This window comes from Alligator mississippiensis, chromosome 1 (assembly GCF_030867095.1).
Source record: "Alligator mississippiensis isolate rAllMis1 chromosome 1, rAllMis1, whole genome shotgun sequence".
Taxonomy (NCBI): Eukaryota; Metazoa; Chordata; order Crocodylia; family Alligatoridae; genus Alligator; species Alligator mississippiensis.
In genome coordinates, this window is record NC_081824.1 from 15186882 (window position 1) to 15214407 (window position 27526).

At 47.7% G+C, this 27526-nt stretch overlaps 1 protein-coding gene across 2 annotated transcripts in view; it reads right to left on the reverse strand.

The window, feature by feature from the left end:
- Nucleotides 1–19252: 19252 nt before the first annotated feature.
- EVA1A (eva-1 homolog A, regulator of programmed cell death) overlaps nucleotides 19253–27526 on the reverse strand; it is a 310552-nt gene continuing 302278 nt past the window's right edge. For both annotated transcript variants that reach the window (XM_019480988.2, XM_019481047.2), the window contains exon 8: nucleotides 19253–20658. In XM_019480988.2, coding sequence (XP_019336533.1) covers nucleotides 20288–20658 — 371 coding nt within the window. In that variant the 3' untranslated portion in view covers nucleotides 19253–20287. The remainder of the gene's footprint in view (nucleotides 20659–27526) is intronic.

Sequence of the window (27526 nt, forward strand, 5' to 3'; positions counted from 1 at the left end):
ACCTGTCGTATTACCTCTTCATATGTGCTGCAGATTGGTTAATATAATCTAACAGTTGTTAATCTGATAAAACGGATTTGAGAAATTGATTTGGATTAACTGGGTCTGCTTTTTAGTGAAATGAGCTGGAATCCCCAAACAAGCAGCTTAGCTGCAATTCAATCATTGAAACACTCTCGCAGCTAAATCCATGGCCAGTGTGCCAAAGTATAGGAATGTCTTCATTATTGGGTATGTCTACATGTTCATTAATGCACTTTTGGTAATGCACATTAAATTTAGTACCTCCAATGTGAGGTACTAGAAAAAGGCACATTAGACTATTTTAATGTGCATTAGCAAAAGCACACCTTTTTGTGATGCTTTAATACACATTAAAATAGGCCAACGCATAGTAAAACGCATGTGTAGAGAGGGCAGTTTCCTTCCTCTCTTTAACTTCTGCTGGTAGGGGCTGGAGAAAACGAGGTATGAGAGATCCCCATCTATTCCTAACTGGTTACAATTTCTGCCTCCTTCTGTCCTACTGACAGATGCCATGGGCATTATTTGCCAAGTCACTATACAAGCAGTGGAACAGTGGCACTCTTTAGGTTATTTCCTCAGATATTATGAATTCCTCAAGAGAAAATACTTGTTTCTACCTCAGTTTGCATAGGACCTACTTACAGGTCTTAATCCCAGAATCATGTACAGATGTCAAGAGAAATTCTGGTGGCTTCCTCTGGCTGCCAGATTAGACAGGCCTCATTAAAGCCAACCCAAGAATTTAAAAGGCAAGGCTGCTTTTGGCAAGATAGGACGAAGAAGCAGGACAGGAAGGTCTACCTGGAGAAACATTGGGAATGAATTCAACAGGGAGCTTGGTTAAGGAGTTTTACTTAGATGCTTGCATAAAAGAAAAGAAAACCACATCAAACCACAAAACAATGGTGTAGGGCACTCGATGCGTGCCCAGGGGTGGGGGTAAGCACCATTTCGCTCACTGCCTTCACCCCCTGCCTAAACACAGAACAAATTTCAAGAGTAAGCTGCAGTGCGTATGTGTGACTTTGGGAATTAAATGGCAAGTCAACCAGTTACCAAGCTCCAAGTATCAAAGGTTGCTTAGGCTTCGTCCTTTGGTTATGGCAAAGGCTAGCCCTATCTAGTCAGTGGGAGCCAAACAGACTCCTCTGGAAAGCCTGGCGCATTGTCTCACCCAGACAGATTGTCTCTATGAAACTGCCCTAGAGTTGGTCAAATGCGGTAAGTAATTCCCATAAGAAAAAAAATGGAAAAGAAAACCACAAAAAAGGTCTAGTTTTTCAAATTTTCTAAAAATTGAAAACCACCAAAAAGCAAACAAAACAATGTTTCTTTTTAATAGGTCTTTGTACCATGGCCCTTCTCACATTTCTGGGCATCTGCTGGAGGGGACTGACATTTTACATTCAGACGCATCCTGAGACAAGGCCCCTTCTAACTCAACGTCTATACCATCGCCCCAACTCAGTAAGTAGTTTAAGTAGAAAACAGCCCCCTGGGCCCGCTGGTACTCCTCACTCCTGACCTGCTGCCCCTGGCCCCCAGTCTATGGGGCAAGGGGTGGGGGGAGCTCTGCCAGCCTGCAAGGGAAAACCCAAAGCTTCCCAAGTTCCTCTCCTTTAAAGGAGAATCCATTTTTAAAGTTTGCAACCTTTTCATATATCCTTGCAACCCACTTTTGGGTTGACAACCCATGGGTTGAGAAATGCTGCTCTAAAGGAAACTTTTGCCTTTGCTGGTTGATTGCTTTGCTGGTTTGCTTAATTTTTGGCATAAAAAGTCATTAAAGTCTCAAAAGAAGAACTGAAGCAAAGTCTTCAAGAGAGAGCACAACATGTACAGCTCCTTTGTAACAGGCTGCATCTGAACTTCACACCAAATGATAGAAACTGTCTCAAAGACTCAGGAAATGTTAATGGTTTACAGCAAAGAAAGCCAAGTCAAAGCAGGCTGATAGATAGTTATGTCCACCGTGCCTGATCTAGCAGGCCATTCCTGATTTACACAAACTAAGAATCTAACATAATTTACATAGCATTTTAAAATTAAAATGCTAAGTAAACGCAATGCTGGGCTGACAGTCATCACAGGTAAAAATGACTGAGTAACTTAGGCACACATCAAAGTTACCCAGGACTAGGTCCATGAAGGAATTCAAATGCTAAAAGGTAAAATCCAGACTGCTCCATCAGGCACTTAAACATAATGCCTAAAAAATAAAGCACCTGCTCCCAGGAGAAAGAAACAGGACCAGGTTTCAAGGCTCCCTGCACAGTTTTTGGGGAGAGTTAGGCACCACCAGGGGTCATTGAGAGAGCCTGGGCACTGAGCAGGGAGCCTTGTGTTGTCTGAATGCCCCAGCATCGGCGTGGCGGAGACTTAGGAGAGTTTCGGAAGCACTGCCTTTCATGACAGTGTGACAAGGGAGAGCGGGTCAACACAAGCTTTCCCACTTCCTGCCCCCACTCTGCACCACAGCCCTGACCTGCTTTGACTCATTTCAGTGGCTTTAACTAGATATGACTAGTTTTGATCCTGTGCAAATGCACTATAAATCCACAGTAAGAGAAGAAGTGGCCCAGTTGCCTTCAGTGAAGCTGCTGTACAGCCATGCAGGTGACTGATGTTTTAGAAACACATGGTATGAAGACACCATCTGTGCCCTGCAAACATTACTATCTAAGTAGAAGAGACAGATGAAGGATGGTTGGGGAAGCTGACTAAAAAAGAGAAGTGAAGTGACTTGACCAAGGCCACCCAGCAGGTCATTAGCAGGAGCTAGATATAAAAGAGCAGCCAATGCATCACAGACCTGCTCCCTACCCCAAGGCTTATTATTCAGGTTTCCAACCTAAATTAAACTTCTGCTAGAGTCCCAGAGACCATTTTCCTTTTCCTAGTATGGCTTGGTTTTTTTTTCACTATTACACAGAAGAGTTAATCCTTCAAGACCCAAAGAGAAGGGCTATGAATTCCCTGCTACTCATAGGAGATGGAACCCAACGCTGTCTTGTTTTATTTTACTTATTATTAACCAACTCCTGGGAAATAAATTTAATAACACCCAGGCCGCGTGACTCTGGTTGTGGTTAGCACTGGAAAGCTGAACTTTCTCTCCATGAACAGTGTTTTCACTGCAACCCTGGGAAGAATCCAAAGCTCCTTTGGGTTAATTTGTCAGGGCGGATTAGTTTTTCAGCAGCCCATTACTGAAGTGCAGCCTGCCTGGCTTTGGTCTTCGTTGCAAAGAGCCAGTGAGACTGAGCTGACAGCAACCATGGCCAGACAAGCTGCAGATGTGGCGAGCTGCTGCCAGAGCCTAGCAGTGACATCTGGAGATCAGCTTGCTGTTCAAGAGCAAGAGCTAGCAGACAGATTTCAATGGGAGCAGAGGCTTGTCCTCTTCTTCAGCAGCAGCAATCCATTTAGTTGCTGTTTCTGCAGGTTTCCTCAAAAGAATTGGTCCCAGAGCCCGAAGAGTTGGGACTCTGATAACATTTGCCCGGAGCACATAGCTCTAAGGGGATGCAGGGATGAGAATTTATACTGCAGCTGTTTTCTTAGGCAATGAAAAACCTATCCTGCCAGCTACTGAGGGTCTCCTATGAGATACCAAGAATTCACCTCCTCTCCCCATTCCTCTCACTTCCCCCTGACATCAGGGCACAGAACCACACTGGATCAAGCCCTCGGGACTATTTTTGACCCTGTGGAAATACATTGCAAATCTATAGCAAGAGAACAAGTGGCCCGGTTTCCTTCAGTGAAGCTGCTTACAGCCATGCTGGTGACTGGTGGTTTAGAAACACATATGTAGATACAATCTATGCCCTGCAAAGATTACTGACTATGTAGAAGAGACAGATTAAGGATGGCTGGGGAAGATGACCAAGGAAGAGAAGTGAAGTGACTTGACCAAGGGCCCCCAGCAGTTCAGTAGCAGGAACTGGGGCTGGAATCCTATTACTGCTCATGAAGGGTGTCATCTTTACAGCAGTAGAGAAAGAAGTCCCAGAGAAGAGGTTCAAAGGAAGATGCAGCAAAGACATCCCAAGCCCAGACTTGCCATAGACCAGTGGTTTTCAACTTTTTTTTTCATTTGCAGACCTCTTGGGAAATTTTGAATGGAAATGCAGACTTCTTTGAATTATACGTGTGGGTATTCACATACGTTTGATTGATCATAGTCATCTTTCATGGGCCCCTTAGACATAATCTGCAGAACCCCGCCACCCACAGGGGTCCACAGACTGCAGGTTGAAAGCCACTGCCATCAATTTTACCCTTGAACCCAAGTGATCTCAGATTGTAGGCTGGAAATTGGGCCTTTCTGGTGAGACTTCAGAAAGGAGAGACATACTTTGACAGGGATGTGGGTGGCATCGCAACCTAAATATGTGGGTGAATAATAGTGTTATTGCTCTGTTGGTGAGATCACTGGGGCATGCATAGACAGATGGCATCAGGTTTGATGACTCAGATATGATGCTACAGCTGAATAGTCTGCCCTCCTCCACTAGCCAGACTTACATGACATTTCCCCTGATTTCACCAGCGTGAAGGGGCCACGCTGCATGTGAGAGCTGCACCCATTGATGCTGACTCAGGAGCTGTCATGGGAGCTTATTTTTGTTTAGGGATCAGTGCTAAGGGCCTGATACTGCTTCCACGTACGCTCATATGAAACAGATGCATTTCCATACAAGTCGGTGGAGCTAATCTCGTGTGAAAAGCAACCTGAAGTGGGAATCAGACCCTTTGTTTTCCATTTTCTTTTTACTCTGCCTAGGAAGGAATGGAAATGAGCCCTTCTAATCATATGCACAGACACGTTAGGGTGAAGCTTTCCAAGCTGTGTTTATTTGACTTTAGTGGGTTTAAGTGTAACATGATGTTTGCAGAGATCAGCACACGAGCTGGGAGTTGGAGGATGAACATGAAACGAATGAGCAAGTAAATTCAGTGAGAGGCGGCCGCAACGGGAGTTGGGAGGCTTGTAGCATTCAACAGCTGGCAAGAAGAATAGAAGAGAATCACATGCAAGGCCCAATCCAGCTCTCACTTACCTTAGTGTACATCAGGAGTGAATACAGTAGCATAATAATGGTGAGCAAAGAGCTGACGTATGAATCAGAAGTTTGAGAGCTGCCTAACAGTAAAATCTGAGACGGCTGCACAAGGGGAGGCAGATGGGGAAAAATGGAGCTAGAGAAGAAGACACAGTTTGGTGCACTGGGAAAAGGCCACTAGCTAGGACTGAACTAGAGCATATGTCTCTTCGCCCCCACCCCCTTCTCTAAAACAAGAAATATTGATATAAAAAAGGAAAATATTTCCAGTAATGGAGACCCCATCACAACCTTAGAATTCTTCAAATCGGTCCAACCTATGCAGGCAAAACTTTGTTCCTTAGTCTGCATTTCAGTTACAATCAGCTTCCAGTCATTGGCACTTGTCATACATTTGCCTGCTACATTGAAGAACCTGCTATTATCAAATTTCTGTTCCCATGTAATTATTTATAGGCCAGTGAGTTGGTTGGGGAGGCTGCAGTACGTGACTTCTAAGGAGAGGCTGAAGGAACTGGGCTTATTTAGTCTTGAGAGAAGACTGAGAAGGGATTTGATAGCAGCCTTTAACTACCTGAAGGGCGGTTCCAAAGAGGATGGAGCTGGACTGTTCTCAGTGGTGGCAGATGACAGGACAAGGAGCAATGGTCTCAAATTGCAACAAGGGAAGCTTTGGTTAGATATTGGGAAGAACTTTCTCACTAAGAGGGTAGTAAAATACTGGAACAAGTTACCCAGAGTAATTGTGGAGTCTCCATCCTTGGAGGTTTTTAAAACCTGGGTAGACAAAGTCTTGGCTGAGATGATCTAATTGGGGATGGTCCTGCTTTGAGCAGGAGGTTGGACTAGATGGCCTCCTGAGCATATGGTATCTATGGAAAGAAGGAATAATTAGGTTCCAGTCCGGTGCTCCGCTGAACACTTCATACTCCACCGACCTGGACTATCCCTTTCGTAGTTGAATGTTCTGAGTGTCGACCAGGTTGGGCCCCCAGGTATAGTAGACAGAGGAGCACAGCAGAGCCTATATGAAAGACAGGTGCTGAGACACTGAGCCATGGCAAGACTGAGGTGTTCCTTGTCATGGGCAGAAACCAAACATCAGCTGTACGGGGAACCGTATTGTCCCAGACATAGAACCCTTGCAGCTGCGCCCCTTTGGGACTCTGCCCCGAGGACTCCTTCCAGACCACACAGAAGGTCATTAGCCAAGCTGAAGACATAGTCGCTACCAACAGAGTCCCCATCTAGTACTTTAAAGTACGAGGTCTATTTTGCCACTTGTCAGCCCAGCTGGAGATCTTACTTCCTCCATTGAAATACAATGCTTTCACATGCTTAACTATTAAAATTGTACTAGCCCTGTGGTGCCCAACACTTTTGCCCCATCAGCCAGATAAGCATGGCCAGGATGGTCTCTGAGTTGGATCCAGTCCACAGGCCTGATCCAGATGTGTGGGGCTGGCTCAGCCAGGACCCAATCCAGTGGCATGGGGTTAACCCAGCCAGGGCCCAGTCCAGTGGCATGGGGTTAACCCAGCCAGGGCCCAGTCCAGTGGCATGGGGTTAACCCAGCCAGGGCCCAATCCAGTGGCATGGGGTTAACCCAGCCAGGGCCCAATCCACTTGTGTGGGGCTTGAAAACTTGGCAACGAGGAAGACGTGGCGGTGTTTATTGCCACCACTACCCTGCCACCAAATTTCTGGACCTGTGGGGAACCCTGAAGGCCAGATGACATGGCTCTATGCATTGTATCTGGCCCACAGGCCAGGGGCTGAGCACCACTAAACTAGCCTGCAGTAATAACATTTGAAAAAATCTTCCAAGTTGGATAAATGGGGAGCTGGAAAGTTAGAGAGAGAACACCATTATTTCCAGCACACAGTTATTGTGTGCTGTGTCATGTTTATAAAACCTCTTACGAAGACTTCATCTCAATCCATTGATTGCTCATAACATAAAACATAATTTTTTTGCCCACACAGTCAGAAAGCAAAGGCAGACAATGTGCCCCTTAGAAAATAATGAACATGCTTGTATAAGATCAACAAACAAAGGGCTATTTCCATTGCACACATCCATGCCATAAAAGCAAAGGAAAATCTGTAGCTGTTGGCATACAACACTGAGAGGAGAGATGAACAAAATTCATAAGGGATAGTAGCTGTGCCTTCGGAAATACACAACTATATATCACGTTTCCTGCAGAGCCAGTAGGTTCTGAGATGAAATAATTTAGAGAAAGAAAGATTTAGTGCCTTGTGATCAGTTAATCGATACCAGCCTCTCTCCCCAGCCTTGTACTCATCAGTATTTTATATATATACACAAATGGATGCTCTAGCAGTGTTTAAACTGTTTTGCACTAAATTGACTCATTTTATACAAGAGTGCACCTGTGTTCCCATATTCCCAAACGAAAAGCAACAGATTTAGAGCCCAGCACGGAAAGCGGATCTTAACATCATTCTTGTATAGAATCGATACATTCAAACGAGTCACTAGCATTTTGCTAGAGGTTTTCTTGGCTATTCATCACCGGGTGACTTCAGCCAGTGTTCCTGAAGGGCACCCTGGTTTGCTTCTACACAGACCACATATTGGTTAGACCAGAGAAAGCATGAACTGGGACACACTTTCAAAACCAGGGTTGGGTCTAGCCCAGGGGTGGGCAAAATACAGTCTGAGTGCTGGATCCAGCACACCAAGGGATTTTATCCATCTTGCAGCAGGTCCCTCGGCCCCACACAGCCCAGGCACAGAGGGCAGCATGGCACACAGCACATGTAGCTGGTCCCACCACCCCCGGATGTGTAGTGGGGCTGGGGTGGCACAGCGGCTGGACTCACTTCCTGGCAGTCCCCATGACACTGGCTTCTTCCAGCTGCCACTGCCAGTCTCCACCATGACCACCAAACCTGGCCCTGATGCCCGAGCACCTCAGCCCATTTGCTATGCATCCACCACTGGGGGTGCCAGATCCCAAATGGAGCAGGCGGGCAGGGTCTTTCTGAAGACTGGAAGCACTTGAGCTGCCTTCCTGTGCTCAAGTTTCTCCATCTCTGAAATAAGGATGACAACTCCACACTACCCCAGTGAGAATCAGAGACATTAACATTGGCAAAGCACTCATGGTGAGAGCACCAAAGAAGTGCAAAGGGCACATCTACACATGCTGTTAATGTGCCTGAATAAACTCCAGCTCAGTTTGCGCCAAAGTTTTTTGTTCCCAGGAGCAACATTTACATGTGCACCCAGAGCCACAGCAGGTTGAGCCAGGGCACACAGCCCCAGCTGGCAGGGGACCCAGATGGGGCTGCTCCATCTCAGCTCAATGTGCTGCAGAGGGGCTAGGTGGGGCACGAGGGCACTACAGGGCAAGGCTGGCCTGCAGGCAGCCCCCACACTATAGCACCCTCATGCCACAGCCAGCCAGGCAGCACCTACACATGTAGTTCGCCACACATAACTACTCCGCCATAGGATAGTACTTGTGCCAGGCAGTACTACCCTACAGCAGAGTTAATTATTTTACTGCAGCCTGGTAGCAACCACACGTGTAGACAGTGACGCTTTGCTGCAGAGCTAATCAGTCAACTCTGCAGTGAAACATCTCTTGTAGACATGCCCAGAGAGAGGCTAAAAGGTTGATGCTTTCCAGAGTTTGGATGGTGTCTGGTCACTATTGTGTGTTGCAGGGGAAGGGACACACGCTGCCTGCATAGACCAGGGATGAAGAACTATTGGTATGAGTGAAAGGATTAGTTACTCAGTGAGGCAGGGGTCCTGCTGGGAGAGGTAAGGGGAAGAAATAGCATGTGAGTGTGTGATTAGAGGCGGTCTCCCAGCTTATGCCCAAAGCAGGGGGCTAAATCGCAGCTACAGACTGGCTTCATTCTGACATTTCCTAACCCGAGGGCCTGACTCTGCAACCTCAAACATTCCTTAATACGACTGCTTGCTATTAGTCATGCCCCAGCACAAGACTTAAGAGAATGGGAGGAATGTGCCAAGTAGGTTGTTTGAGGACATTTATCTCCTGTCAAGAGTAGCTATGACTCTGCTCAGACGGCATTTATTGCTGTCTGCAAGTTTCCTGACAGGAGATAATGGGGAAACCTCAAAAGGACTGAATAAAGAGGCCAGGCTGCCACTGAAGGCAACTCACAGCAGACTGCAGAAGAGCCTGATAAGGAGCCGACAGGTTGGAGTGGCCTGACAAGCTGTGCTGTCTGCTCGCAAAAAGGCTTTCGGCCTGCACTACTTCATAGTGTCATAGTATCATAGTAGCTAGGGTCAGCTTACTTCAGGCTCTTCTACCCCTGTTTAGCTTACAGTGTCCCTTGTGCTTTCCATCCAAAGCCACCTGAAGAGGCATAGCAAGGACACACACACACACTGTAAGACCTGGTCCCCCGGGACCTCCAGATCACAGGCTTAACCATACATACATGGCACTAGGGAATGGACCTCAGGAGAGTCTCCACTAACTACTTCTCCAGAAATTTCTTCTAGGGGCCAGGCACTTGTAGTTGAAAGCCATAGGGATGTAGCAGGCTTGCCTTCTGGAGCTTGGGTTGAGTCCCAGGCTTGAAATCTTGCTGTTCTGATTGGTGGAGCTCATCCCCCAATCAGGAGGCAGCAAAAGAAGTTCAGTCATGCCCCTTTCCTGAAGGGAGGGGGAGAGGAGTCCCTCCTCCCCCCCCAGTGGACCTGATTGAAGACTGCAACACTCATGTCAGGAAGACTTCAGGGGCGGAGCCCTGGGATGTATAAAAGGAGCGGGGTGCCCAGCATGAGGGGAGCACATCATGGAGAGAGAACAGAGAGGAGTGGGGCTTGGTGAAGTTGAGGAGAGCTGCTCAGCAGGGTGAAGCAGTAGCCCAGAAATGCCCCAGAAGACGTCCATCAACGGGGAACGGCGGATGGCTCCAGCAGATAGGCTCTCGGCGTGCAGCACGGCACACGGTGTCCAGACCTTGGGAGCGGCATGAGGCGGCTCAGGTCTGCAACCTCTGGCGTGCGGCCAGAGACACGGTGCACAGGACGGTGCATGGAGTAGGACCTCTGGAGCGCTTGGGCGGCTCAGGTCCTCAAACCCCAGAGCGAGGCTGGGAGCTCGACGCAGGAGGCGCTGCACGGAGGGTCCAGGAGTGGAGCGAGCCTGGTGCCGCACAAGGCAGCCCAGGCCTCCAACCCATAGCAAAAGGTTGAGTCCAGAGAGCCAGACGGTGCTCGGGCTACTGAGCCAGCAGACAGGCCAAGACAAAGGCCCCAGAAGCCCTGCATAGCTGAGCCCTGCTCCAGGGGACAGCGATACACCCCCCCCACCCCTAAAAGCCCATCACAGGTATGACTGCAGCCTGGCACAGAGGACGAGGACCACCCTCCAGGCCTGGGAGCCGTGAGTTGCAGGGAAAAGAGGATTCCCACAGGGGAGGGGAGTCCCCCCTGGTTATTTAAGGGCTCCTGAAAGGGGAGGTCCCACTGAGAGGGCCCCCCTAAAGTTACCAGCTTCTTTATAGGGCTTGGGAAAAGCCCAAGGGCATTGGCGTTTTCCCTTGGGATTGAGTTTATCTTTGAGGTTTATCTGTCTCAGATCTCATACTTACCTGTGACTTACCTACATCTGGAGCACTGGTATAAGGCTTTATGTTATTTACCCAGAGGGTACTGTTTATGTTACTGGTTTAGATATCTTATAAATATATATATATGCATTGTACATATGTTTGTATCCATGCTCCTTTCCCTTGTGATAAGTTAATGTAAATAAATGTGCACATAGTTAAGTCCCCTGACTGCCCTGGCCTGGGTCTATAGCAGGGCTGTCCAACCTTTTTGAATGTGGGGCCAAATCATGAACTTTTTATCACCCAGAGGGCCAGTGAGCCATATTCAAAGACCTCACAGGAAGCGAAAGCACATCAGGAAGTGATGTTACATGACCTTTGACACCAATGAAGTTGCAGGAAGTGACAACGAAATGGGTCTGAAAATGTGGTTTAAAATCCAAAATAAAAACAATATAAAAGCAACAATGAAATCATACCAAACACTTGCCTAAAATAAACACTTTTGCATAATGAAGGAAGCATAATGCAAGTCAACAGATCAATTGTGGAAAAGATATCGGCCCGAGTGGAAGCTAATCAAAGGTGGAGGGATGTGTCTCGCCAGGAGAAACCTGTGCAGCACTTCGCAGCGTCCACCGCTCACTCGCGGCTCAGCTGGGCATGGCTGCAGCTGCAGCTGGGCACAGAGCTGGGTGGGGAGAGCCGCTGCCACACGTGGGAGCCCCAGTCCGGGCTCCTTCTCATCCTCCCGGCCACAGCCTCCCCGGGATGTGCGGGAAAGGCACCCTCCGCTCCACTGCCACCCGCCTTGCTGCCCCAGCGGCCACGTGTGCCCGCGCCACCCCCTGCTCCCACCTCGGCCCTGCACGGCTTTGCAGCTGAGCCCCAGCCCCGCACCACCGCCTCTGCCTGCTTTCAAGGATACCCAGTAAGTCATCCAGGCACCAGGGAGTGCGTGTGCGCCCAGGCTCCGCCGTGGGGCACTGCTCGCTGTGAGCTGCATGTGGGAACCTTGTCCTTTCCCCAGCCCTTCAGCAGCCATTATGAGGGGCTGGGGGAGGGACAAGGGGTGGGAACAAAAGTAAACAGTATTTACTTTCGTTTCCCGTCGCAGCACCTCGGGACTCAGAAAACAGCTGGGCAGGCCACATGGCGGCCCGCGGGCCGTATGTTGGACAAGTCAGTTCTATGGGGACGGAGGGAAACTGAGCGGTCTGCAGTTCCCACCCCACAGCACACCTGCCAATTAACGATCCCCTTCAATTGGAGAAGGGGAGTATACACCCGAGTTACCTAGGCTAGAGGGAGATAAACAGGGTCCTTGAACATGGGCAGTACTTGTAGCAGGTAGCTCAGTAGCATTCAAGCAGAAAACTGCTTAATCCTACAGCAGAGGCAGTTTAGCCCATGGCACTGTGATGTCTTCTGCTGGTTTTCTTCAAGTCATAGGCCTGGGATGCTTCAAACCATAAAAGCATCTCTGTTATCACCAAGGGTTTAAAAAACAATTAGAGATTGGGGCTGACCAACTAAACACATCCTAAGGGGGCTGGATTTGAAGAGAGAGGAACTTTCACACTCAGAAAATAAAGATTGCTTAAAATATCACACAAAAATGCCAGTACGGTATTGCTGCTCTACTCCCCCTGGGTTTCGGAGACATATGACGGCCATGGCCCCAACCACAGCAGCACAGGGCCTTTACTGAGGAATGCTGCAGCGTGGTTTCCATACAGGAAAGTGTTTTAGGCAAAGCACACAGCATAGAAAGGATGCTGGATGTGCTCCAAGCTCTGTCGCTTGCTGGGTGGTCTCACAGATTCCAAAAATGAAAGCTGTAGTTGGAGAAGACCTCATTTTGCCCTTTATAAAGGATGCCTTTATAACCAAGTCCTCTCACACTAAGAAGACAGATAGCATTGCACCAATTAAATGGCTATTAAAGGCCTTTGCAAGAAATGGAAGGTCCAAATCACCCCCTTTATAAAGCCCAAAACACTCCCCGGCTTCCCTCAAATGGCTCCAGAGTCACCCAAAATACTGCAAGGGGCTAGCATTTCGTTCATAATGTACAGAACCCCAGACTCTGAACACGAGTCAAGCACATGTCCCTGCTGGAGCTGTCGAGAAAGATGCCATTTTGTCCAACCCTCCCACATGCCAAAGGAAAGGATCATCTTTATGGCTCCATCGCTATAGTCTATATTTCTATATGAAGTCATAATGGAAGGGGAATAGGCCGTTTCTCATAGCACAGACATAGCTTTGCCGTTACACTTTTCACCCCTCTTAACAATTTGTTCTCAGAAAAATGGTCTGCCTTAAAAACAACACTCCTGCTACCCAGCAGAAAGGACCGAAATACAGGAAGGTGCCAGAGGCCATTGTGATATTTGGCAAAGGCTCCAAAGGCCCTGGCAGAAATGTCCCCTTCAAGTTTGCCTCGCCCAGTTCTTGCCAAAGCATTAGAGCCAGCTGTGCTCAGCAGTCCCCGAGACTGGTTTTGAACAATGTCATTTAACTTTGCAAACAATCATAGGCCCCTGCTTCCTCCCGCCGCGTCCAGATTTGTATTTATTTTCATGCAATATGATGGAAAATGATGAGTGAACACCACAGGCCCGGTCCATCTGCTGTGTTCATGTGTCACTTAGTCTGCAATAAGGAGAAAGCACAAAAGGTATTTCTCAGTTGGACAGCTGAGAAAAAGGCAGGAAGGAGCAGTCACTGGGAGGAATGGCTATTTGGGGGCCTGCAGTGTGTCACAGTCAGGCGATTCGCTCCAGAAAGGCACGCTGAGAAGAAAGGCATCCTGGAAGGCAGCGACTCTGCAGCAAGAAGAGTAAAGGGAGTCAAAGGGAACCATGTCTCAAAGCAAAAGGGTGCCTCCGCGCTGTCACTATATCACATCCTCTCCTTTTCTTTGCCCGGCACAAAAGCCAGGTGGAGTCCTTAGCTGCAGCATTTACCTTCCAGACCTGGGCAAGAGCTTGTTCATTTGAAGTTATTATTTCCTAAAATGGTCTATTCATAAATGTATTTATTTTTTTGATGAAGAATTTCTAGGTATTTTGATGTCTCTGTTTTGTAATGAGAATGGAGCCATCTTTCAACTCAAAGCACTTCCTTTCCCCTCGCCCCTCCTGCTCTTGAAAATGCCGGAAATGGGAAATGGGAAATGTGGGAATGGGAAAGAGGGGAAACAAACTGGTGGGGAGGGGAGCTTCTAATGCTGTTTTATACCAAACAATGTATTTTTTTTAGCTTGTTCATGAAAATGTTGTACCCACCTGAAAGTTTGGGGAATTTGGTGAGTGTGGCAGGTGTCTACTAGTGATACAACTGTGCGTTGCCTTCCAAGGCCCTTTCACTGTAGTGTGTAAGCCTGTGGTGGGTAGTTTTGAATCCCCAACTCCTCTGTGTAGTGGGAGGACCAGTCGCTGCTTGAGACAGAGGTGCTCCTAGACTATAAGGGATGACTCTGCACACTGCATGGGCCTGCCTGTTCCAGGAGGCCCCCGTAGATTGGGGCTGTCCAACTTCTACGTTGTTGGGGCCGCAGGCCCATCAGCCACACGTGATATGGGCAATGCCCCCCTGGGCTGTATGTCACACCATGACGTGGCATATGGGCCCCCTCTCCTCACTGCATTGCCTGGTCTCCAAAGCACTGTGCAAGCCCCACCTCTCCACCACTGCACCATGCAAGCCCAGCCCTAACACCGCCCCCCCACCCTCCTCCAGCACATGGCACAGGCCCTGATGTGCAGTGCAAGCCCTGATGTCCAGATGTACCACACCATGATGTATGCCTGCACAGGCAGGCATGACTCCAGCTATACTGTATGGCGTCCCCACAAGCCCTTTGACCCTGGGCTCCCTGAGCCCCATGGGCTGTCCTAATCCATGCTGCCCCTGGGGGGAAGCAGAGAGTGGAAGAGGGAGGAGGGATGGGGAGCAGGGACACCAGTGACAGCGGCAAGAGTAAAGTAAGGAGCAATGCCCAACCTAGGAGCACAGGGGCCATAGTTTAACCCTTCCCAGCCCATGAACAGCACTGCTATAGGGAACAAGGGGGAGCCTGGATTAGGCTTGCTAGGCTGTCGATGGAAGGAGGGGGCTGCCCTGTGGCCTCATTCCCCGGGAAAGCTGCTTGGTGCAATGATGGTTCTGTGCTTGGGGGGCAGTGGGGTGGGCAGGAAGACCCCACTAATTGCACCCACGAATGCTGTGACTGGAGCAGCTCGGTGCTGTGGCACATCACCCGACAGAGCGCTTCCTCTGCAGTGCTGCTGCCAGCAGGCTGGGGAGGACAGGCACCCATCTGGCCTCGGGAAAGCGAGGCGTTTCAGGGCCTGCGCCTCACTTCATCCAAGTAGGGAGCACATTCTGCCTCGGCACCAAATGAGCTCCGAGAGGAAACCTTGGGACTCCTCCATTCTTCTGTGAAAGCTCTCGGCCCTCTTCTGCCCTATGGGCGGTCGGATCCACAATTTGACCCTGCTAAGGAGCGAGCTAGTCGCCAGGGAGAGCATCGACTTGCATCCATTGCATCTCAAGCCCTCAACAGGGGAACGACTCTCAGGCACGACGAACCTGCAGTGGAGCTCAGAGGTAAAAGGCTGTATAGTGCAGTGCTGCAAGCAAAGACAATTCCCGCTGCTGCTGCCCGCACCATATCTGCCCTATGGATCAGTGATTTCAGGCTCCATTGCTCTGCATTTGGCCATTTTCACAGCCACAGATTTCTCTCAGAAAGAGGGAGCCTGTTCATACTATATATATATATATATATATATATATATATATTCATGCTTGCTACAGCACTTGCTTTAGTCACAGCATTAACCAAAGCCACAAAGGAAAGCCATTTAGGGTGGCATTGGAGGGAAGGAGGGGGGACTTAATCTGAAACATGATTAAGTCTCGAGTCAAAACACACTGAATATAAAGACGGGGGGGGGAAGTGCAAGGAGAAAAATCTAAGCCATTCAGATAATATCTAGCAATTTTGGATTTTTCAGGTTGCCTAAGGACATGAGCAGCTCCGGTCAGACTGTTATGAATTCACCATGGAGGAAGCTTAAGTAACAACTAGGAACAGGAGGAAAGTATAATGTGGTTAACTTCTGAAGGTGCCTCAAACTGTAAAATGCTCATGCCACAAAACAGGAAATTCATATCCCCGCAGCTCTGAGAGCTTATGATTTACATTGGGATGTCCCAAGAGCTAAACAGGGGCTTGCTTTATTTCCGAAGCCCCTGGGGCACCAAGAAGCATGGCAGCCAAGGGGTTAAGTAGAGCCACTCCGGTTTCAGGAAGGGAAAGCCATGCCTCATTAACTTGGTGGAATTCTTCGTGGATATTAACACCAGGGTAGACATGGGAAAAGCAACAAACATCACATTACCTCGATTTTCAGGGTACATTGAGCACAACGCTGCGTAAGAGGTCTGTGCTTAGAAACTGGGATGACAGCGTAAGTGGGAATGAGCTGAAGGACTCACCCCCGGCAGAAAGACGCATCAGGGATCTTACTGGCATCAAATAAGCTTCTGCTGTCTTTCCAAATGTTGGCATGTATCACAGGCAGATAGTCTGGGCCTGCGGTGTAAATTGAGATGTTGCAGAAACTGCTCACGCTTATCAGGGTCAGACTGCCTCCTCCCTCCATCCTTTAAAAACCACTCTCTTAAATGAGTGAATTAAGATAAAGCGTGATTATCTCCAGTTACGTGGCCATCATTTCATTGACTTCAACAGTCCTATTCCAATAAATAAGGAGTTCTCATCTGAGGCTTACACAGCCCACAGACAAGCATATTTTACACCGTGTGCGGGACACCACACAGGCTGGCTGGTAGGTTGCTCATCCACCAGGGCCACAAGAGTCAGCTCCTCGCTTGTGCTGTCACCAATAAGCCGACAGTCGTGCACGCTGTACTGCGTGTACTCAACAGCCTGACTCAGCAGTGCCTTTGCCCTCGTGCTCTGCAACGCCCCAGCCTCCTGCTCCCCTTGCCTCTAGCCCTGCTAGGAGCAATAAGGCACAGCTCGCTGCTCAGAGACCTCCAGCCTCTCTAATAACCAGGAAGCCACTAGCTAATATCTTCCTGCCTCCATCTTTGTACAGCCAGACCTATAGCTTTAAGGGGCCACTTACTCCATGCTAACCAAGGACCTTAGATATGGAGTGGGGGTCAGGGGGCTCCATTGCAACACCCAGTGCTTTAACTAGCAGACAGGATGCCAACCCCTATGTATACTACTGATGTGGGTCCCATGATCACAGTGTTTGAGCTAGTGTGTTGCCCAGCACGAAAACTATACCTTGTACTTTAGGCCCAACCCTGTAATGTGGCAAGTGCCTGCTGCAAGTGTCTGTATGCCTTCCCCCAGAGATCCAGTGGGAATTAGGAGGGCCCAGTGCTTTGTCTGAGCAGGTGAATAGGTGATTACACTATTGGCATGTTGCACAGAGGCTTCATGCCCTCAGAAGAGGCTATTATTTGGGGTGCACTGGGAAGGCTGCCCTTACCTAGCCAGCGCCTCGTGAGCTGCCCCATCCTGCCTACATGTCTCTTGCCAGAGCTGCACAAGCACAGAGGGAGACGCAAGTAGCAGGAGGACCCGACAAAGCCCTTCTAGGAATCACTCGCCTAACTACTTCTCTCACCTCCTGTGCTTGGCTGCAATTACAGACAGCAGAGACCTAGGGTACAGAAGAACCAGGTGTCAGGTGCTAGCAAAATTTCCCGTGCTAGACCCCTGCACCACTTGGTGTGGGGGGATATAGTACGATCTGCAAAGGGAGGGGATAGAGGGAACCCTAGCCTCACACCACGTTCCACAGGCCTGGGGGTGTGAAAAGTTGCCAGGAGCAAGCTTTTAATGTGAACGGTCACAAGGTTTGGGCTAGAAGCCAGGCCTAGCAACAGTCCTAGGTAGCAGTACAGACATGCCCTTAGGGTAGCTTGTTCAAGCACACCCATGGGGTTTAGGAGCAACAATGTCTTGGGAGAGACAAGTAGCCCTCAGACTACTAGATAGACTCCACTTTGCAGGATGCAAAGGAGCATGGGACGTGTCTTGCAGCCATGTGCAGGAGCCAGCTACTTGATGCTATGCAAATAGGAAAGAACAAATCATGGCTCAGCTTGATAGCAACCTGGGTGGTGCCACTAGCTTTCAGTGTAGTCACGCCCTTAGTCACTTAGGTGCTTTAGACCATCCTCCCCGGGTATGTCTTCACTGCAAGGTTAACTCAGGCAGCTTCACACAGGGATGAGTACCCCTATTAGCCTGGCCTGAGCGTGACTAGCCACACTGCAAAGCTCGACTGGAGTTAGCGTCCTCGCTGGTACTGACGTGGCAGTCACCTGTTGCTGTAACCTCTGAGGGTGCGCCCCATGGTTCTTTGCAGTGCAGTATGATCCTTGATGCAGCTTTACGATCCTTCCCAATGAATTGTCGGGAGGGACTCACCTGTCCTCCTGGGCACCCAGAGGGGAAGTGTGGGAATGAACTGAAGGACTGACCCGATGCGCCTACTGCCCAGTGGATGGTTTGTCTGCCTCAGGCTGCCGGTGGATGGGATCTGATTTCCGATTCCTACCATCGCACTTCTTGCCATGCCGCATGTGCATGATGGGACACATGATTTTCGGATTGGCGAGCAGATCCAAATTGTACCCCACTTGCCAGTGCAAGGGGATCATGACACTGGGTTCCCTCTGCCCCAACAAATTGAAAGCTGAGTGCCCAGCTTAACTGATCATTGGCCAGCAGACACCACACCAGGGCCAGTTCGAGACCCTGGTGTGGTCCTAACCCTACCATGTATGCAATTTAAGGCATGATGGAAACCAACACCAAAAATGTCACCTATTTTTGGATACATTTTTTTTTTTGGCTAGTTTCCCTTTCTGTGGTGCCTTTGATTCCCTGAACATGCAATCAGGTTACTAGTTAAGATGCAATTAACAGGTTAATCCCATATTACCTGCAATGTCTGTCTGGGGCCCCAGTGAAAACAGCACAAAGTCTCCACACCTGGGAAATGCTCTGCCCCAACTGGACCAGTTAGCCCACAGCAAAAGCACCACTAAACTCACTGGGGAGGATCTCATGTGTGGGTAGGAGTGGAGGTGGGGGCAACATAAAAGTTTGAGCCCCAGGTAATTTTGCAATGAAGGCATACCCAAGCCAGATAATAACAACCGGCTTGTACCAACGTGCTAATGAATGGTATGTGGGGAGGGCACTTTTCTGAAGTGTTTTTATTCATTTAACAGTTGCTATAAGACACTCTCAAGCACAGGAGTCTTCGGGCTGTATTCAAAGCATCTTGAAATCAATGAGTATGTTTCCATTGTTGCTACTGGGCTCCTGAAGGTGCTCACCACCGAAACGGGGAACAATGGAAACAGTGTGCACAGTTCAAGGGAGTACAAGACATTCACAGGATTTATCTGCATTAGCCTTGAATAGCAGCAAAAGCTTGTTGCTATTCCAAAGTTTCTTACTGCAGCAAAAGCAAGAGGCAGCAGGGAACCAAATTAAAACAGAGATCACAATGCAGAGTTTATTTAGCATTTATTTCCCAACTTGATGTCATATTTGGCCTCTTTTTGTCTCCATTCTCCTCTGGCAAATACAAACTTTTTCTTTTTTTTTTCTTTTGTAATAAAATATATAAAATATTGTGCATCACCGCCCATAGGAAAATCAGAGTTTAACAACAAAAAAGAATAAGGCACATTGCTGTGCAGCATCTTCAAATATATATATATATATATTTAAAACAAACAAAACCCCTTTCAGCCTCTTTGAGGTTGATAACATTTCACCCATCACTGACACGTCTCTTGTAATACCATAGTTTCGCTGTTGGGAGTGGGCTGGGTTGGTTGCGGTGGATGGAAGGGGGAAGCGTACTCAAAAAAATAATAGGATTTTATCCCTGAGGTGTCAGTAAAAAAATCCTGCCACTGAAAAGCAAGTTTAAAACACCGCCTTAAATAACAGCTATGTTGCCAAAAGTCTGAGCACCGAGATGAGGTGGTGGAAGAATCCCCGGTTCTCCTGAAGTCACATTTTTAACTAGGTTAATCTCATGGCTTCCCGAGTCACAAGATACTTGCACTTCAGCCTTTTGCTGCTCCCACCCCATAGCATCATTCCTTCAGCAGACACATAAGCTCAAGGAAGTTTGTTCATGATTCTCCTGAAATTCTCGGGAAATCAAAACACACGGCAATTCCTCTCCCAACCACAAGAGCAGCATCCGTACCGTTGCATGTTGGATTCATCTTCCTAGAAATGGGAGGTTTTGAACACTTGCCTCCCACCTATGGCAGAACAACAAGAGAAGAAGTTGGCATTCACCTCTGCAGAAGGGAGATATCAGAGAGACAAGGGTGTATTTCCTAGGTGTCAATAGCAAGAGGTCAGGGGATAGTGGAAGGTGAAAGCTTTATTGCTGTCCATCCATACTGCTCCTGTTAGCTGTTCTGAACCAAAAAGGGAGGACTCCAGTCCACTCCTCCTTCCCTCTTGAGCACACTCAGAGAAGACCGAGGCTGCAGTCCCAGCCCATAGGATGTCCCAGCACTCAGTAATAACGGTTCAGGCTCCTGGTCCCTGGAATATCCGGTTGCCCATTCATCCATATCTCCCGGATGATGCGCTCCCGCTCTTCCAGCCTCTGAGCCCTCTCCAGCTCCTCTGCTGAGGTGAAGACATTCATGTTCAAAGTCCTTTCGAACCTGCGGTGCCTGCGAGCTGACAGGTCTGACGTGGTGTCCGAGTCGTCGTCGCTGTCACTGCTGTCACTGTCGCTATCCCGATCGCGGGACGGCTTTTTCACCGGGGATTGTTTGCAGTCTGTTCGGCAGGACACCCTCAGCACCAAGGCTGCCAGAGTCAACACCAGGCCGATGCACACTCCAGAGACAAAATACAGGGCAGCGCGCTCAGGATTCTCTAGAAGGAGAAGCAGAAAGGATTCTCAGAGACAGACAATGCGATCGAACGACACGATTACACAGCCCTGTTGCACATGCACAAACTATTTTTCTTCCCTGATCTTCCCCTGGTTACTGGGTGGTCCTTCCACCACTTCCATCGCTGTGTCACCCCAGCAAATGTCAAGAGGGAGAACGGTCCCCAAGGCACACAAGCCATGGTCTATCTGAAGACATTCCCTACAGCCACCTGGTGTTTTAAAGAGCAGCCAGCGAGATTACAGGCCAGCTCCACCCTACAGTGAGATCAATGCAAAGCCAGCAAGCTGCATAGTCAGCAATGATGACATTTTTTTTCCGTATTCCCAGCCAAATTAGCCAAAACAAATTCCAAATCCACGAGTCAGTCCAGAAACATAAGTGGCCCTACTACTGGCAAACATCCTCCACCCCTATCTGGGGCTTCAGATGTTTCCAAAACTTTTGGTGGGCATCCTACTTGCAGGCCCAAGCCTGGAGACTTGGGGTTCAGATGCCCCCTAGTTTCGCTTGCCCCCAACCATACGGTCCCAAGGAGCAAGCTAGGGAGGAGTCTCCCATTTCCATAAAGTGGCCATAAAGCCAAGACCTTCCCACTCCAGGAGCTAAGTGGGAGGTTTACTATACATCACCTTAGCAGGTACTATCCCCATGCCAGGAGAACGGTCTCCCCGGGAGCGACTAGGAAGACCACCTCCACGGCCACGGTGTTTCCCTTGCTCGGCAAGCATAGGACTACACTTGATCTGAGCTGAGAAGAGGCCAATGACATGCACCTTTCTATCACCTATGCCATCATCCACACCAGGAGTAGAAATGATTATAAAGCTTTAGGCTCTCTCTGCCCCGTGGCACATCTGACCTGGTAAGCTTTGCATTAAGAGCTTTGTTTATTATCTATTCATGGCATTTGTTTGCTTATCCAAGGTAACCATGCTGGCTTCCTGTCTAGACCACCAAAAGGCACTACCTGTGCTGTCCATGATAGATGGGCTAACTGGATGAATACTATATAACAAAGTGTAACATGGGAGCTGTATTGTACCGAGGGAGCTAAGGGAGCTGTACTGTATGGTTTTTCTTTGTTCTGTGGGCTTTTTAGAAATGTAATTAGGATGGGTTTGTGACCATAGACCCTAAAGGCTGAATTAGCATGGCTGATTTTTAAGTGTTATGAGTCTTTGCATGAGGATAACTTCCAAGCATGAGGGACAGCCTCAGAGACAGCATGAAGGTGCTTGTTTGAATTAACAAGTGGATGATGAGGACTGGCACTGTCAGCCCTGTGGAGCTGGGATTCAGCTTCTCAACAGAGAACAAGATGATGAGTAGGGTTGGGATGTGCCAAAAGGAATTATGAAGTCACTCCACTTGTATCGGATACAATATAAAAGCGGAAGTGATTGGAGGGACACACAGGAAGAGATGCTTAGAGCAATAAGCTCGGAAAACAATCTTTGTGGTATCCTTTCTGGATGGATAGCGGTAGGATAAGAATACTTTTGCCACAGCCAGAGATACCTATGCAGCATCGAGATGTGAAATGACAGCCCAGATGAGAGTTTCAGCAGTGTGAATGATTATGAAAGACCTTATCAGAGCTATGATATGCTGAATAAAACTGCAAGACTTCGATGTAGCCTGCACATGAGGACCAGGAGAGCTATCCAAGTTGAAGTGGTATCCAGGTTGCAGTTCTGAGTGATAGACAGGATGGTGATGTTGTCCTAAATTAATGGAGGAGGAGGAGGAGGAATCAAGGGGAGTTTTGGTGAGGGAGCTGAAGAACTGTTTTAGGCATGTTGAAATTGAGGTCACCCATGAAGAGGCAAGTGATGATGTTTGTATGGACCGGAGACAGAGTGGGAGTAGAAAGGCAGATCCGTGAGTTATCCTCCTGGAAACACTTGTTGAATTTGTGCTTGCAGATAAGATTTCTCAGAGAAAAAGCACAGTTGGAGAAAAAAAGCAGAGCAAAGACATAGTTATCCGCAAAGAAAACTGGATTGGGTATGAGGAAGATCCATCAAAGGACACACTTGAAGGAATCATTAGGAAAGTGGGAGGAGAACCAGAAAAAATGGAGGCAAAGAAGCCAGGAAAGAACTGATGTCAAGAAGGCCATGGGTTAGCTGCACTGAAGGAAGTTGATGGGTCAGGGAGAATGAGGATGGAATTTGGCTTGGAAGAGATGGACAAAAGTGGTTTCAGAGGAGTGCGAGGGCTGGAATCCAGGGTGGAGAAAGTCTTGGGGGGGTCAGACAGACATCATAAGCAGTACATCCAGTGAGCCTAGAAATGAAAGCAAAAGGAGAAAGGATCAGCAATTTTAGAGGGAAATGGGATTTTTTTAAGATGGGAGAGAGATTGAAGTGTGTTTGTACCATGAGAGAAAAGAGCCAAGAAATCTTCCATTGACTTAACTAGAGCCAGGATTTCACCAGTTGACTTCAACTTTACCCACTTGACATGCTGCCACTGACACTATATAAATAATGAAGTGACTATATTAAACAGGAAATTAGACTAGATATTCCTTAGGACTGGGATTTCAAAGCCCAGAGAAAATGATTCCTTCTTCACATATTCCCCCAAGACTTGCCTTTGGACTTCAGTATCCAGGTGTGGTACCATTGTGTGTAGGCATTAACTTCATGTCTGCGTATCGCTTTCAAGTTAATACACGGCCTGGAAATGAGCAAAACCAATCTGCACTAGCACAACTTCCTGGCCAATAGGGTTAACGCCTTGCTTTTACAATCGCTCCATTTATGTACACACATGGGCTTAATTTTAAAAAAATGTGATGCATCAGTTCCATAGATCATTCTTTTAACACACTTCATAAAAAGCATAGATTGGAGCTAGAGTGAAAGGAAAACATATGGTTTCTCTTCCTTTTTTGCCAGTTTCCCTTTGCCCTTCTCTTTTCTGCACTTTCCCATCTACTTTCCCCATCTGGTGAGTGATCTTAAACTGGATGGGTTTTTAGCCAATAATTCATCCCCCTCTGTACCAGCCTATATAGACAGCTTCTCATTTGGTTCGATGATGGTAACTGAACCTTTGGGCTCCACTGGCAGTTATGAGCTACATTTACTACTCTATCAGTATTTAAGACACTGCCTGGACTCCCTGTAATCCTACTGCAGACCTGGCACGTAGGCAATCTAGTCACCCAGCAAGCATCTCCCAAAACAGGTCTTTTTGCACAGCAAAGATACCATTTTTACAAAAACAGACTCTGGTTTTCCTCTCTAGAATCAGATAAATCACCACTGGCCAAGGTTTTGACTTTAGATAAGTGATAAATGATTTGGGGAGGTGTTCCCTTCTGAGTGCCCTACTTGTCAGCAGTGATCCCTCACTGTCGAGGATGACCATTCCCATGGGTCAAGTAAAAGGGTGTAGATGAGATGCCTTACTGGAGATACACTAAAGGGGTGGGTAGCCAGCATTTTCTGAAAATCGGACCCCCTAGGCAGTCTGAAGTTTAGCATCCAAACACAGAAGTGCCCTAAAATCATGTCATGTTTGAAAACCCTATTATTAGTATATATTATATTTAATATAATGCATATACTTATGCATCACAGACCCCAGTCCCTGACAGAACCACTGTTAAAGGTATTACAGATATAAAGCAAAAAGACAGCCTCTGCTCCAATGAACTTACACATCTGCATTCACACGCAGGCACACTACAACGGTGAGTTTAGCCAGATATCCTTGTCTTAAAAAAATAACTTACAATTTAGTTCAAGTAAATACAATACATAAAAGATATCTGTTAAAAATCAAAAGTGTGTGACATCATAGTAAAAAGACAACATAAAATAATGAGAAAACATGGGAAACTAATAGAAAAGGCATTCAATATCTGTTTGCAACTGAATTATAAATAATAGAAATCAATTCTCATTGAAGGAAAACTCTTGCTAATGGATAAAGGGCCATAGACCTTGCTGTGAGAAGATCCATGCCTCTGCATATTTCTATTTGTGGAGTACAATATATATTCAGAGCAGTATCTTTATAGTCTGTATGTGGAGGGAGGAGGGTGGACTTCAAACCCAAACTTAAAGTTTAAAAGAAAGGTCTTTTGTCTATGAACACAAACTGGTAATTAATAATTGATAACTGAATGGCTCAAGGGATTGGTAAGTGGATACAGAACCTCTGACCTGTTTGGGATCAATTAATGCTCCAAGTAACTTGAGAGGATCTGGTGGCTTCTGGATAGATGATATGACAGAAGTTGGTGGTGCCTGTCCACATCCCAGTGGATGGCAAATCAGGAGATGGCATCCGTTCATCAGCAAGCGATGGTGATTATTGCATTGCAACTACTCTACTAACTGGTGGTGCATTTTCTCTTGGGGCTGTGGAGACTGATGGCTCTGCAGGCAAATCACAATTCTAGGAAACTCTGGGCTAAGCTGGTCTGATGGTACTCTCCACCCCTCACTTTGTAGGGCCATTAGGCTGAAAGGAATGCAAATGTTTAGGGGCCATAGAGAGAACAATCAGCAAGAGGAAGTGCAATGTTGTAGTCCTTGGCTGGGTTTTGCGCTCCTGTCCCTGCCTCTGGAGCTACTTAAACATTTTGTTTTAAACAGTCATCAGATAAAATGTAGAAGCAGCACCAGGGGCAGGGAGCAGAGCATAAGCCTTGCTCCTACCCAGGAGCCAGTGTTTGGTATAGATTGTCTTAAGTGTCCCCGTGCCCCTACGCTGGCTCTTGTGAATCCTGGCCTTGGGTGCTTGACTCTTCATTTTTAATGTGAAGGGAACATAGTCATCTAACCTGGGTTTGCAGAGTCTCTTTCTGGATCTGGGGCCCTACAGGTTAGGCACAAGCACCCTCAGCATCAGCCCATCTAACACCTAAGTGACTTGGGTCACACCTGAAGTCGATAGCAGGGCAGGGAATCAAACCTAGGTCTCTGAAGTGAAAGGCTAAAGACCTCAACATAGGTCCATTTTTTCCACCATGAAGGTGGAGAGGGGATGTGGGATGGGTGTAAAGACAGTCAGATTGGTCTTGCATCCTTTAATGCTGCCCCAGGGTCCTGGTTCAGCAAGCCGCTTCAGCAAGCCAAATTCTGCATGTGTTTAAATGCCATTGGCTTCAGTGTACTTTGCTGAATCAGTGTCTATATCTATTTGGCAGATACTCCATCTGCCCCTTGAGTATGTCTATAATCAGCCTTCCCGAGGAAGGGAGTCCCATGGCAAGCCCTGCCCACCTCTCTTCCTTGCCTGTGCCAAATGTAGAAATGCGGCAGTGAAACTATTCTGGGGGTCTCTCTCTCTGTCACACTCAAGCACACCAGAAGCTGATGCTCAAGAGCATGTTAGGCACACCTGCAGAATGGCTCCACAACTACCTTTCTGGGTCTGGCACATGAGAACAGGGATATGGTGTGGACATCCCCTTATGTAACAGCATCGTCCCATGGAAGTGCTGCCTTCCTCTCTAGCACATGGCACCATGGGTTACTTTCTTATCCTCTGCGTTTGTCGAGACCCATCCTAGATCTCAGCGCAGTCTTCTCAGCAGTGAGTAGCTCTTACAGGCTCCGTGTGGCTGCTTGTTCCAGGCCGCATGTGCAGCTGAAAACATCATTGATTCAAGACCGCTAAATCACTGCCTTTACTATGCGCAACCAGAAGATGCTATTCCTCTCTTCTCCCTTCAAGCGGAAGTCACAGGGGTTTGGTATCAGTCAAAATTAAAAGCACATTTAACAAAATATCCGAAGGAACAATAATTATTGAGGCTATTTCCTGAGGACTAACGATTAGCTGGGAGCACCGACTCAGATGGGCATTAATTCCCCAGGAAATGCCCCAGGCCAAGGCTGTTATTGCTATTATAAACCTCTTTTTTTCTTGCTGTTGTTTCAATAACTATAAAATAATCTGTGCATTACTAGATCTGATTTCCTCTGATAGCATCAGACATTCAGAGAGCTGGACAGGGAGGCGGGAGTTGAAGGGTCCAGGTAAGAGGGTCAGCCTTGACGGTGTTTGCTTTGCTGGGTCTTACCAGGTCTCATGAGGTGGTTAGGGCTGGCGCAGCAGCGACGTCACAGCAAGGGCCTCTCTGGGAGCCCTTTATAACAATCCCAGGGCCAACAACTTACAAGAGATGTTAAAATACTCTCCCCAGAATCTTTTCTGTGAAACCCACATATTAATGTATAGGTGCAATACCATGGTTTCTGGTGGACTTTGCTGATTTTCCCCATAAATACTGAAAGGAAATGTTAGCACAAATGATACGTTGACAACACTGTACATCCAAGTCCCCGGTGCACAGAACTGATACAGCACAAACCAGAGCAGTGAATGCATCTGCACGCCTTCCCTCTCAGTGAGCTCCTGACCGGCTGGGAAACCCCACTGCAAAGCATGACACAGGAATTCATTTTCTGTATCCATTCCAGTCTCAGCCACGAAGGATGCACTCAGGCACTACTGGAACAATGGTCATTTAAGTCCTTTACAATGGTCATTTAAGTCCTTTTAAAGATAGGAGGGATGATTTTATGCTTCTTGTTAGTTTTTCGGTCACAATTACAAAGCCAAGCTATTGGATTCTGTGTAATAATTTCAACAGGCTTTGGAGCAGACCTGTAATAAACCCCTCTGTTGTTTGCAGGCAGCCCTTGTAACTAGGAACCTAATTCCACAAGAACACATTGTGGAGCTAAGAGCATCCTTCACCCTTTTGCACTGATTGGGCCGTAAGTCACACTTGTTTGCCTCCAATCCTAGAGCCAGTGCTAACTGACGTTGTTCCTATTCTCATTTTTCCCCTGAAAGTTTCTAAAGGCAATTTT